At 40.7% G+C, this 13,649-nt stretch overlaps 2 protein-coding genes across 5 annotated transcripts in view; one reads left to right on the top strand and one right to left on the bottom strand.

The window, feature by feature from the left end:
- Nucleotides 1-4,326: 4,326 nt before the first annotated feature.
- LOC127906268 (creatine kinase M-type-like) lies at nucleotides 4,327-5,207 on the top strand. The gene has a single exon (XM_052457557.1). It carries the CDS (start codon nucleotides 4,917-4,919, stop codon nucleotides 5,205-5,207), a length of 291 nt encoding a protein of 96 aa, XP_052313517.1. The 5' UTR covers nucleotides 4,327-4,916.
- A 1,901-nt stretch (nucleotides 5,208-7,108) lies between these two features.
- Nucleotides 7,109-13,649, bottom strand: part of LOC118391764 (MAP/microtubule affinity-regulating kinase 4-like) — a 54,004-nt gene continuing 47,463 nt past the window's right edge. For 2 of the 4 annotated variants that reach the window (XM_052457724.1, XM_052457725.1), the window contains exon 17: nucleotides 7,109-13,594. In XM_052457724.1, coding sequence (XP_052313684.1) covers nucleotides 13,243-13,594 — 352 coding nt within the window. In that variant the 3' untranslated portion in view covers nucleotides 7,109-13,242. The remainder of the gene's footprint in view (nucleotides 13,595-13,649) is intronic. The other 2 variants (XM_052457726.1, XM_052457727.1) reach the window with 1 other exon arrangement.

The raw sequence follows: 13,649 nt of genomic DNA, 5'->3' as shown, positions 1-13,649 counted from the left end.
GAGAGACCATGTGAGGTTATGACAGAGCCAAGATTCATTATATGTCTGTGTTCTGTAGGACTAGTATTGTTCTCCTATAAGGGATCCTGTCATGGGGCAGAGCATACCAAACCGGACTGCTAATCGTGCAGAAACTAAAATGGCCAGAATATGGCTGTGTGTCTGCCTGGTATTTAAACTGAGGCAAAGACTTTCAGAGTTTGTTGTGGCTCTGATGAACAAGATCTGATCCCAAGGACTGTTACTTCAATCTTGTCTGGTCTTCAGGTAAAATCCCAACTCGTCATTTGTCCCGCAGTCACCTCGTCACTGTTGACATTGAGACTGGTGTTTTGCGGGTACTATTTCAAGAAGCTGCCAGTTGAGAACTTGTGAGGAGTCTGTTTCTAAAACTAGACACTCTAATGTACTTGTCCTCTTGCTCAGTTGTGCACCGGGGAATCCCGCTCCGCTTTCTATTCTGGTTCGAATAGAGTAGTACACAGCATTGTACGAGATCTTCAGTTTCTTGGCAATTTCTCACATGGAATAGCCTTCATTTCTCAGAACAAGAATAGACTGATGAGTTTCAGGAGGAAGGTCTTTGTTTCTGGCCATTTTGAGTCTGTAATCAAACCCACAAACGCGGACGCTCCAGATACTCATCTAGTCTAAAGAAGGCCAGTTTTATAGCTTCTTTAATTATAACAAGGTTTCAGCTGTGCTAACATAATTGCAAAAGGGTTTTCTAATGATCAATTAGCCTTTTAAAATTATAAACTTGGATTAGCTAACACAGCCTGCCATTGGAACACAGGAGTGATGGTTGCAGATAATGGGCCACTGTACGACTATGTAGATATTCCATAAAAAAATCTGCCATTTCCAGCTACAATAGTCATTTATAACATTAACAATGTCTACACTGTATTTCGGATCAATTTGATGTTATTTTAATGGATGTGCTTTTCTTTCAAAAACAATGACATTTCTCAGTGACCCCAAACTTTTGAATGGTAGTGTACTTAATTAGTTATAGGCGTCACGTCAATGGGACAGTTGTAAATCATGCAGCACCTTGTGTTACGATCACAGATTTTAGAGAAACAACAAATATCGGTACATATAAGTGTCTTCTATCGGCTGAAAGCTTAAATTCTTGTTAATATAACTGCACTGTCCAATTTACATGAGATATTACTGCAAATATCTACTGTTTGAGAAGAGCTCCTAACAACAAAACACTTTTTTCACCGTGATAGGTTTGATAAATTCCCCTCTGAAGGTGAAATGTGTACTGACATTCTGGAATCTTGCTCTGATTTATCATTCAACAGGTCCCAGAGATAACATGATGTGTCGTTTTGTTAGATACAATCATTTTTCAAATCCTAAAAATGTCCATATAGCATGCACGATCGATTTTGTATTTACACTCATTCAATTTTCAAAAAAAGGAATCTGTGAAAATATAATTCTGAAGATTGTTTCAACCAGTCAAATCACATTCATATTTATTCCTCAGAGATCCTAGAACGTAACCAGACTTCACTATATCATTAGGGGTGTAGTATATCCTATAGGACACCAAATTTGATCAGAGAGCGACGCCTTCATGGCACGCCGATGACACGGGCGGTCTTCACTTGATCAACTGTAATTTTGTCAAATAAGCACCAATCGGGGTCAAACAAAGCTAGACAGATGGCCAATGAGCAGGGTTTTACGGGGGTATCAGGAAACCCCATATCTGTCGCAAAATGTAGCTGCTAAACTTGTGCGACAGCAAGCCTTTTCCTTTTGGACAAATAAGAATAATAATAAGAATATGGAGAGTTATGAAGTTATGAAAACTGGGTGTTTTGCAAATGTTGAACTTATAATATGGCTACTAATACTGGAAAAGCTCAATCAAAGTCCAAGTATACAGATTTGTTGATATTCTTACGAAAAATATGTCAATGTAAATGTCTCCTTCATGATTTGCCCAAGTGTACCTGGGTGACTTCACACTAAATGTCATGTAGTTTGCTCATACTTCAAGTTATCCGTCTGCACATGCCCTCTTGTCGACACCATTGGAATGGTTGCATTTCAAAGATGGTGGTAGAAAAAATATGGTCGTTTTTTTCTTTATATTTTCTTCTACCAGATCTATTGTTTTATATTCTCCTACATTCAATTCAAATTTCCACAAACGTCAAAGTGTTTCCTTTCAAATGGTACCAAGAATATGCCTATCCTTGCTTTATGGCCTGAATTACTGGCTGTTAGATTTGGGTATGTCATTTTAAGTGAAAATTGGAAAAAAAGGGGTCTATCCCCAAGAAGTTTTTAAGTATCAAAAGTAAGTGTAATTGCAAAAATAAACTTTTTACAAATGACTTCTATTAGGCAATACAAACGGCACAATTTTTTAAAATTTTTATTTATTTATGGATAGTCAAGGGCACATTCCAACACTCAGACATAAATTACGAATTAATAATTTGTATTTAGTGAGTCTGCCAGATCAGAGGCAGTAGCGATGAACAGGGGCGTTCTCTTGATAAGTGTGTGAATTGGACCTATTTCATGTTCGTTACATTTCATACAAAATGTAACGACTACTTTTGGATGTCAGGGAAAACGCATGGAGTATAAAGTACATTTTGGGGGGGGGGAATGTAGTGGAGTAAAAGTAGTCAAAAATATAAATAGTGAAGTACAGATACCCGTAGTATTTTAAAGTATTTTTACTTAAGTACTTTAAACCACTGGCATTCTGGAAGAATTGGTTTGAGTTTAAAATCAATTGATATTTGAAAATATCTTATAGGCTACGTGTCAGATTCTCTTGACACATTTGACAATGAAAATGCTGATAGGGTGATCACACTGTAGAGTAGGGAGCTACAAGTAACTGTCAAAATAAAGGAAACATCAACATAGTGTCTTAATAGGGTGTGGGGCCACCACGAGCTGCCAGAACAGTTTCAATGCACCTTGGCATAGATTATACAAGGGTCTCGAACTCTATTGGAGGGATGTGACACCATTCTTCCACAATAAGTTCCATAATTTGGCATTTTGTTAACGGTGGTGGAAAATGCTATCTCAGGCCCCGCTCCAGAATCTCCCATAAGTGTTCAATTGGGGTGAGATCTGGTGACTCAGACGGCCATGGCTTATCGTGAAACATCAGCAAGTTGAGCAGTCTTCGTCACTGAAACTTCTGCCAGACGTGCAAACAATCACACCTATTTCAAAGTCACTGAGACCTATTCTTCTAGCCATTGTAGCCCAAATAATGGGCAACTGGGCCTGCTCAGCATTTTATACAAGACCCCAAGCATGATGGGATGTGCGAAGTTGATGGAAATTTGGCGGGAAATGGAACACACTTTGTACACGTAGATACAGAGCATCCTAAAAATGCTCAATTGGTTATATGTCTGGTAAGTATGCAGGCAATCGAAGAACTGGGACATTTTCAGCTTCACGGAATTGTGTAAAGATCCTTGCGACATTGGGTCATGCATTATCATGCTGAAACATGAAGAGATGGTGGTGGATGGATGGCGCGACAATGGGCCTCAGGATCTCGTCATGGTATAAGTGTGCATTGAAATTTCCATCGATAAAATGCAATGGTGTTCGTTGTTGGTAGCTTATGCCTGCCCATACCATAACACCACCGCCACCATGATGCACCCCATTCATAACGTTGACATCAGCAAACCGCTCGCACACTCAACGCCATACACACTGTCTGCCTGGTACAGTTGAAACAAATATTAATCTGAGAAGAGCACACTTCTCCAGCTTGCCAGTGATGGTGAGTGTTTGCCCACTGAAGTCTGTTATGACACCAAACTGCAGTCAGGTCAAGACCCTGGAGAGGATATTGTTTATGACAGTTTGTGCAGAAATTCTTTGGTTGTGCACACCCACAGTTTCATCAGCTTGATCCCACAGGTGATCATCAGATGATCCCACAGGTGAAGAAGCCCGACGTGGAGGTATGTGGTTGTCCTGGGCTGGCGTAGTTACACGTGGTCTGCGTTTGTGAATTCTGTTAATCGACATAGGAGGCAGCTTATAGTAGAGAAATTAACATTAAATTGTCTGGCAACAGCTCTGGTGGGCATTCCTGCAGTCAGCATACCAATTGCACTTTCCCTCCAAATCTGAGACATCTGTGGCATTGTGTTGTGTGACAAAACTGCACATTTTAGAGTGGCCTTTTATTGTCCCCAGCACAAGATGCAGCTGTGTAATGATCATGCTGTTTAATCAGCGTCTTGATATGTCACACCTGTCAGGTGGATTGATTATCTTGGCAAAGGAGAAATGCTCACTAACAGGGATGTAGACAAATGTGTGCTCACAATTTAAGAGAAATATGCTTTCTGTGCGAATGGAACATTTCTGGGATCTTTTATTTCAGCTTATGAAACATGGGACCAACACTTTACATGTTGAGTTTATATTTTTGTTCAGTGTGTGTAAGTGGACAAAGGGAATAAAGGGTAGGGGTGTTCAAGAGAGGGGTTGAGTGTGAGATAGTGGTAAGGGGACTGAAGAGAGGATTATGTATGGTGGGTGGAATGTTGAAGAGGTTATGAGGTCGGGGGTGAGGGTGTTAAAAATATCCAATGCATAAGTGCTCCCCCTTAACTATTCTGAACAACTTGACACAGTGCACATGGATATTGACTGACGTTTGTTACTAGGATACCGTTTAGTCTTTGCAGCTGTTCTATTGAATCTCCTCAACTGTCAGTGTCTGGGAACATTCTTGATAGGTTACTATTATATTTGGTGGTTTCAAAGCCATTCAGTGATTCCTAATGTGTCTATACGATGCTGTTTTTCTGTGCAAATTATGGACAATAAAAATCTAAAGATCAAAGAGGTTTTGTTATTTTTTCCCCCACAGTGTTAGAAACGCAAGCATGCCTTTCGGTGACACCCACAACAACTTCAAACTCAACTTCAAAGTTGAGGAGGAGTACCCTGACCTCACCAAGCACAACAACCACATTGCCAAGCTGACCAAGGACATGTACGCCAAGCTGAGGGGCAAGCAAACCTCCTCCGGCTTCACACAGGATGACCGCACCCAGACAGGTGTCAACAACCCTGGTGAGTGCCACACATCTCCTATACACCCCCTGAGGATAGACAATAACCACCTCAAACACACAACTCTCAAAAGTAGAACTGAGCAGATATCCCTACAATAGTCTGAACAACCATTGTAGCCTGCTGAGCTGAAGCTTAGGCATCAATCAATCATAATGCCATCTCTTAAGAGATACCAATACCATAATATATAATATAGCCTAGACTATGGTTGCAAAAAAACCCATTTACAATAAAGACATATTGACATAGTAAAATAAATAAAAGTGTGTACATTTAAAAATATATATATTTAATGCTGAAACCCACATATTAAACACCAATGGTATCCACTAAGTTGACGGTTTATATTTAGGTAGATTTTTTTTACGGCTTTGTCATTCTAATTAAACAAAATTATTATAATCTTAGTACATTTTACATGCAGTGATGTAGTGGTAAAAAAAAGTGGGTAAACTCTTATTGCCGGTCGGGGGTTAAAAATACAGTGGTTAAAATGTATAGGAACAAACTGCATTTACTTACATTTACCCTCCACTACACCACTATTTACATGTGATAAGGCCACACAGAGGTCCAGATTTAAATACAGACGCCTGTGATAATCTGAAGTACCCAAAAAGGCCACTAGATCTGATATCTGATAAAATAAAATGGAAAACAAATGTGAACGTTACCAAAATTCTTTCCAGTAATACCCTCCCTTTGCAACCCTGGATGAAGTGGTAGGAGTTGGTGCTGCCTGGGAGATGATGTAGCCTATAACCAAGACTGCACTCCAGTCATTGAGTGGGATGGACACAAGAACCCAGTTGAAGAGTTTCAATAATGCAACATTGTAATAGAGGTGAAATTGGTACACTGTCTGTTCATAGTGAAAACCAAACTCAAACTGAGGAGAAATGGCCAACTGTCATTTTTAGCGGGAGTCATTGCTTGTGAGTTTCTGAGCCGAAAACGGGAAGCTCGCAAAGGTATTTGCAGGTTTAACATATGCACAAGCTGCAACAACGTTTGTGGGCTTTTAGTTTCATACAATAGATATCTGCTCCCATATCCATGTTAGCGAATATAATATTGCAGGGACCATCAACTAGAATCAGCCGTGAGCCAATTTTTTTCTTGAGCAGATGGTTGTAACATAATTACAAATAATTTGTAGACTGCATATTGACCGCAAGAAGCCCAAACATATATAATATTTGACTAAAACATAACCATTTCAAACCGTGCTTATATTTGTATACACTCACATGTCTCTATTATGTGTAGGAATACTTGGGAACAAATTTCGGGTTTGGGCCAATTGTGCGCCGCCCTATGGGACTCCCAATCATGGCCGGATGTGATACAGCCTGAATTCGAACCAGGGACTGTAGTGACACCTCTTGCACTGAGATGCAGCAAGTTAGACCACTGCAACACTCGGGAGCCCTAATATATCAACATTACAATTTCAAAAGGGTTTCTAGCTTTCTAAGGCTTTCTAACCATTTACAAAGTTTCTGTTACTCTGTGAATAGTTGAAAATTAACACTGGCAAACACGGCCCATTGTTGTATTTACTCTTCACTGGCGTCAAGTGTTACAACTAATCTGCATCAGAGGAAATGTAAACTCTAATAGTGACTACATTTGAACAGTATAGGGTGTGCTCTGTGTAAATATTTTGCCTCTAATAGAATGTACTTTTTAACACTGTAGGGTGTAGAATATACTAATAGTTAAAGGTGCTGTTGTTAAGACAGTGTAGCACTTACAGGGTATTCGAAGTTTTGTTACGAAGTAGCAAGGGCACGTTGACGCTCACAACCTGGAGTAAACATTTATATAGCTTTGTGTGGTGGTTGTGTGTTTGCTGGGTGGTAGGTAAAGATGTTTTCCAAAAGCCTAACTGTCAAATGAAGTTATTATCTGTAGTAAGATCCACAGCAAGAATCAATTGATGATCAATCATGCAGCAAACATAGAAATCCAATAAACAAACAAAAAAACAAAGAAACAATGGCAACATCTGTGAATTTAATTTCTTGTCCGCTCCACGTCTCTCACTTTCTCTCTAGACCAAAAGCAACAGGGCTTTTGGGTGACACAATCTCACATTGTTTGTTTCTGAAGGGGTCAAGGGGTGTACAGAATTAGGCGTCCAGGTCAAAATGTGTCTCTTCATCCGTTTCATTGGCCTCTATTGCATATTACATCATTTCCAAAAATAAACAGTTCTAGCATGACAATGTACATTATACTTTAATACTGAGCCCCTGGGGTCACAATACTGTGTCCAACAACCATCTATACCACTGACAGTCTCTTATAGGCATACCAGCACACATTGTACTATCTTTCTGCAATTCACAGGTTTGTATTAAATTCCACCTGGAAACAATGTCAGCCCATCATGTTTTTCCCTTCACCATAGCATGTTCATCAACCAGATGCTTTACTTTCATTCCGTAAAGACTTAAACAGACGTTACTATTGCTTGAACGCACCCAAGGTTTTCCTATCAGATCTGCCTGACACTTGTGTTTATCAGGGATAGTGTGAATTGAAACATCAATTTAAAATGTCAGAATTTGCAACAACACATTAGACACATTTTACATTTTGTTATACGGGTGGAGAAAATCTGAGACTTGTGAAGTACATTTCTGAAAATCCAGTGGATAATCCTTTTAAGTTACAATTGCAGAATTCAGGAAGTAAAATTGTCCAAATTGAACCAATTTCCCTGTAAGTAATAGAAGATTGACTGAAATCATTGCAATTGGCCAAAAGCCTGCCATTTGTACTTGGTACCATTTCTCTGTACCATATATATGTCCAAACACTGACTGCATTTTATGAATAATGGATATGAATCATTTCAAACCCCCCCCTCTCCCTAAAACCCAAACTTTGAAGTCATGCAAGATTGCAGGTTGGTATTGTTCCACATTGTCATTGACAGAAACTGCTTTAAACTAGAAGTACTTCTCTTGCTCTAGCTATAAATAAACCTTGAGCTCTAAGATATATACTATATTCATATATTTTCTATACAGCCATAAACTGGCTGATATAAATGCAGATTTTTTATTACGATATTATTCTAAAAAATAAATAAAGTACCTGTGCAAATATCAACAAATTGAAGTGTTCACATTTAAGACATTGGCGCCCTCCAGTGGCTCGTTGTGGGCTTTGCCCGAGATTCCACTGGAAGGAGCTGATTCAAGTCAAAGCAAAGTGCATCAAGGTCTATATTACCTAATGCTAATATACACCACAATGTTATAGGACATAGGACTGACCCTCCTCAGGCCCGTGAATCTATCTGTCTGTACTGTTGAGGGCTGTGTATTGTTGTAGATTAGTATTGCTCTCCTCTATAGGGTACCCTGTCATGTGGCAGCGTAGCAGACAAAACGGCACTGAGGAGGTTCTGAAGAGATGATTTAACGAAGTGTCTGTGAAGTGGATGACAGCTGGGAGTGTTTTCGAAAAACAAAACAAGAGGAGGATTGCAAAAACAAACGGACAGTAAAAACACTTGTGGTGAAGATTGAACAAAAAAAAAAAGAGATCAAAAGTGAAATGACCACGTTGTTCTGACTGGTTATGTCACCATGAGCAAAAAGCCACAACTGAGATCGAGAGTATTACCAGTAAATAATCAGGCAGAAATCTTGTAGCCTACATGAACATCATAGTACATCATTCATTCTTATCAGGGGGGAATGTGAGGAAGCCTTTTTTAGCTTATTTTCCAGCATTGAACATGTACTATGTGCATAAGGGGTGCAAGAGGGAAAACACAGCATCCCAGTCACACTGCCTTTAAGGCTCTCTCTCTCTAAATGACTCATCTGTGTGTCTATGCATTCCCCCGACACCTCACAGCAACCCACAGTCATCAACAGTAGACAACAGTAGATCTGAAGATAACCAGTGCCAAAATGCTAAAGGGTGTCAGAGTTGAGGCACCAGCGTGTGTAACAGTAGGAATGGGATTGGACGGTTGTAGTTACCTCAGGGGGAAAAAAATGGATTTTGATGTTCACCTTCAATGTTGAGAGATAGCTGAAGATAAAATGTCAGGGCATGGAATAGAATCCAAACTAAATTGCATTGCATCACATTGAAAGAAATATGACTTATTCCGAAACAGATCTGGATCAAGTATTATCTCTATTTGAGTTTCTATATTGAGTTTCTCTGAACTACGTAGCCTATTTCAGTGGGCAAATATTGTTAAAAGAATACTACTGAAATACTCTCTCGTTTTGCCCAACGTTTAGGGCAGAGTATCTAAGGGTATTTGAAATGTTAAATAATAATGTATTTCAACCCAGTTCTGTTCCAGATTTGGTTCACTATGAAGCCTGACAGCTTTGCATTTTGGCAAAGCCATGTGGCGTTCAAGGGCACAATGTTCTGCACTGAACTGGTTTTGCATTGAAACAAAAATTGTTTTCCCAGTCACCCTTTTAGTTATTAGACATTAGGTTAAACTATTTTATGCTGAGGAACAACTCACTGTGCAACTGTTTCATGACTTGAATTCAACTCTGTTCAAGAAAGGTGAAAGGGAGAGATCAAACCGTGAGAGGTAGGGGATAAAATGCTTAGAAATGGCTTGATATGATTATTGATGATGATCAGTGCCAACACAGACATGGATCCCAGCCAATCAGAGGGATAAAAGAGTATCTACGGAACAGAATTTGGCAAAGGAATTACTTTCCAAGGGTGTGTGCAGGAAACCAAAGCTACAGATAGCTAGAGGTTTGAAGGTGAAAAAATGTATAGCGTTACGAACCACAGTTTTGATCTACAGTGCATTCGGAATGTTTTCAGATCCCTTGAATTGTTCCACATTTTGTTACTTTACAGCCTTATTCTAAAATGGATTGAATAAAACATTTTCCTCATCAATCTACACACAATACCCCATAATGACAAAGCGAAAAACAGGTTTAGACATTTTTGCAATTGTATTAAAAATAAAAAACTGAAATATTACATAAGTATTCAGACCCTTTACTCAATACTTTGTTGAAGCACCTTTGGCAGCGACTACAGCCTAGATTATTTTTGGGTATGATGCTACAAGCTTGGCACACCTGTATTTGGGGAGTTTCTCATATTTCTTCTCTGCAGATCCTCTCAAGCTCTATCAGGTTGGATGGGGAGCGTCGCTGCACAGCTATTTTCAGGTCTCTCCAGAGATGTTCGATCGGGCAACTCAAGGACATTCAAAGACTTGTACCGAAGCTGCTCCTGCGCTGTCTTGGCTGCATGCTTACACGGAACCCAAACCGGCTGGGCGTGTGCGCCATCGTGCGCTATCGTGCAAACATTTATTTTGTCCCCCCACACCAACCGCGATCACGACACGCAGGTTAAAATATCAAAACAAACTCTGAACCAATGACATTAATTTGGGGACAGGTCGAAAAGCATTAAACATGTATGGCAATTAGGCTAGTTAGCTTGACCTTGCTAGCTAATTTGTCCTATTTAGATAGCTTGCTGTTGCTAGCTAATTTGTCCTGGGATATAAACATGGAGTTGTTATTTTACCTGAAAGGCACAAGGTCCTCTACGCCGACAATTAATCCACACATAAAACAGCCAACTGAATCATTTCTAGTCATCTCCCCTCCTTCCAGGCCTTTTCATTGTTTAATTTATATGGCGATTGGCATCTAAACTTTCGTAGATTCACCACGACAACCGGCAACAGTTCATCATTCAACCTGCTTCTATAAACCAACGAGGAGATGGAAGAGGCAGGACTTGCAGAGCGATCTGCATCAGAAATAGAAAGCCCTTGGCATCGCAGACGCTCATTGGTGCACGTGAGCAGTGTGGGTGAAATAATTGAATAACATATATTTCTAAATGTATTCTGCGACACTCGCGCACGCGGCGTGTCCGGTCTAGTCAGCATGTTAGGATCGTTGTCCTGTTGGAAAGTGAACTTTTTCCCCAGTCTGAGGTCCTGAGCGCTATGGAGCAGGTTTTCATCAAGGACCTCTCTGTACTTACTTTCCTTCATCTTTCCCTCGATCCTGACTAGTTTCCCAGTCCCTGCCGCTGAAAAACATCCCCACAGCATGATGCTGCAATCACCATGCTTCAACATAGGGATGGTGCCAGGTTTCCTCCAGAATTGGCGCTTGGCATTCAGGCCAAATAGTTTAGGTGCCTTTTGGCAAACTCCAAGTGGGCTGTCATGTGCATTTTACTGAGAAGTAGCTTCCGCCTGGCCACACTACCATAAAGGCCTGAATGGTGGAGGGCTGCAGAGATAGTTGTCCTTCTGGAAGGTTTTCCCATCTCCAAAGAGGAACTCTGGAGCTCTGTCAGAGTGACCATTGGATTCTTGCTCAGTTTGGTCGGGTGGCCAGCTCTAGGAAGAGTTTTGGTAGTTCCAAACTTCTTCCATTTAAGAATGATGGAGGCCACTGTGTTCTTGGGGACCTTCAATGCTGCAGACATTTTTTTATAGCCTTCCCCAGATCTGTGCCTTGACACAATCCTGTCTCGGAGCTCTACAGACAATTCCCTCGACCTCATGGCTTGGTTTTTGCTTTGACATGCACTGTCAACTGTGGGACCTTACATAGGCAGTTGTGTGCCTTTCCAAATCATGGCCAATCAATTGAATTTACCACAGATGGACTCCAATCAAGTTGTGAAAACATCTCAAGGATGATCAATGGAAACAGGTTGCACCTGAGCTAACTTCAAAGTCTCATAGCAAAGGGTCTGAACACTTATGTAAATAAGGTATTTCTGTTATATTTGTTTTATACAAATGTCTCAAAACCTGTTTTCACTGTGTCATTATGGGGTATTGTGTGTACGATTGATGAGAAAAAATCAAATGTTTTATCCATTTTAGAATGAGGCTGTAAAGTTAAAAATATGTGAAAAAAGTCAAGGGTTTTGAATACTTTCCGAATGCACTGTACATAGATTCAGTTTTCGTATTGGCACTGGTATCTAAAATGGAGTATGATATGTACCAAAGTGTATACTGCCTGATATTACACATTAACATAATAGCTTATTATGGTGTTTGGTTTGTACAATACTACAAAAGTGAAACCTATATCAGTCTAGTTTATTTATGTCATATGCAGTAAGACTAACTGAGATTGATTCATGATGTGTCCGAGATAATGATGTTATCTTACTACCTTTTTCAGTTGATGATGTTAGTGGAAATGGATGTGACGGTTCCCATTGGCTGGTTCAAAGTGTCTTGTCAACTTCTGTCATTGCCCAACAATCCAATCCCGCCTATACTGTGCACAAATAGAAAAACAGAGTAACCTTTGATGCCGCTTGTCAAATCATTGAGTTAACTGTCTCCATATTTGTGCATATCGTCCACAGAAGTCCTTGGATGATCACTTCATCAGTATCAATGTTCAAATGGGAGAAGAAATAGCAATACATACATAGATGTAGGATCTTAATTTGAGCCAGTTAGCTACAGCAGGAAAATAATCCTGCAGCAACAGGAAATGTGAATTATTATGTGGATTATAATTAATGGAAATGTTTTATGGGTTGATACATTTTTCGTAAGGGAAAATAAAGTCTGAAATTTTGAAGTGGAAATTACAAACTTCAGAAGCCTTTTTAAACCTCAAATACACTACAAGTTTTACATTTCCTGTATTGCAGGAAAGTTATCCTGCAACAGGGTGATCAAATCAAGATCCTATATCTGTACTGTGACACGCGTCCAAGACGGCGAAACCCGAGAAATGTTTTCGAGAATGTTTTTGATGTTGTCGGTACGGAGTTGGTGATCGTTAAAAAAGACAATGATACCAATCATAAAAGTAATAGTCATTATGGCTAGAGTTAACAGTAAAACATTTTAAGCTGGATTCCTGTCTGATCAGGTTCCAGTGGGTGAAGCTGTTCAGTTGTAGTGGTGAGAGGGACGCGGGGGGTACATTTGGGTCTGGGTGGTGTGGCGATGGGGGCGGGTGGTTAGGTTGAGACTGGTGCAGAGGGGGGTAGGGCTATAGCCACGTAAGAGACAGGGGCAAATGTATTTTATCTTGAGTCCAGCCCCACATCGCTCTTTCTCTGTATTTCTCTTTCCATCCTTCTCAACCCCCATTATATTCAGAGTTCGAGGTCCTTTGAGATTTGCATGGCGATGTCCCGGAAAACGAGAGGTGCTCCCCAAAGTCGTGTATAGCGCACCCCGTTGGAAGTCTTATTGTTGGAGGCACCACCCCCCGTGGAGAGGTGGCACACCTCTGCCTTGAAGGCCACGCAACCGCCGGACGCCCCGTGGGTGCAGGAGAGCAGGAAGGGGCCGACGTGGTGGACCTGGCAGCCGCAGCCCCGTGCCGCCTCCCGCAGAGCCAGCACCACCTCCGCTGGGTCCCGCCGCCCCCGGGGTACCCTCAGATTCCAGCCACATCCGATGGCCCAGGGCTCGGCCGCTTTTTGATGCCCAGGTAAATGGCGACTGGTGACCAGAAAGGGAGAGCGACAGAAAAAAAGAAAGAGAAAGGACAGAGTGG

This window comes from Oncorhynchus keta, chromosome 12 (assembly GCF_023373465.1).
Source record: "Oncorhynchus keta strain PuntledgeMale-10-30-2019 chromosome 12, Oket_V2, whole genome shotgun sequence".
Classification (NCBI taxonomy): domain Eukaryota; kingdom Metazoa; phylum Chordata; class Actinopteri; order Salmoniformes; family Salmonidae; genus Oncorhynchus; species Oncorhynchus keta.
This window is presented reverse-complemented; position numbering and strand designations above follow the sequence as displayed.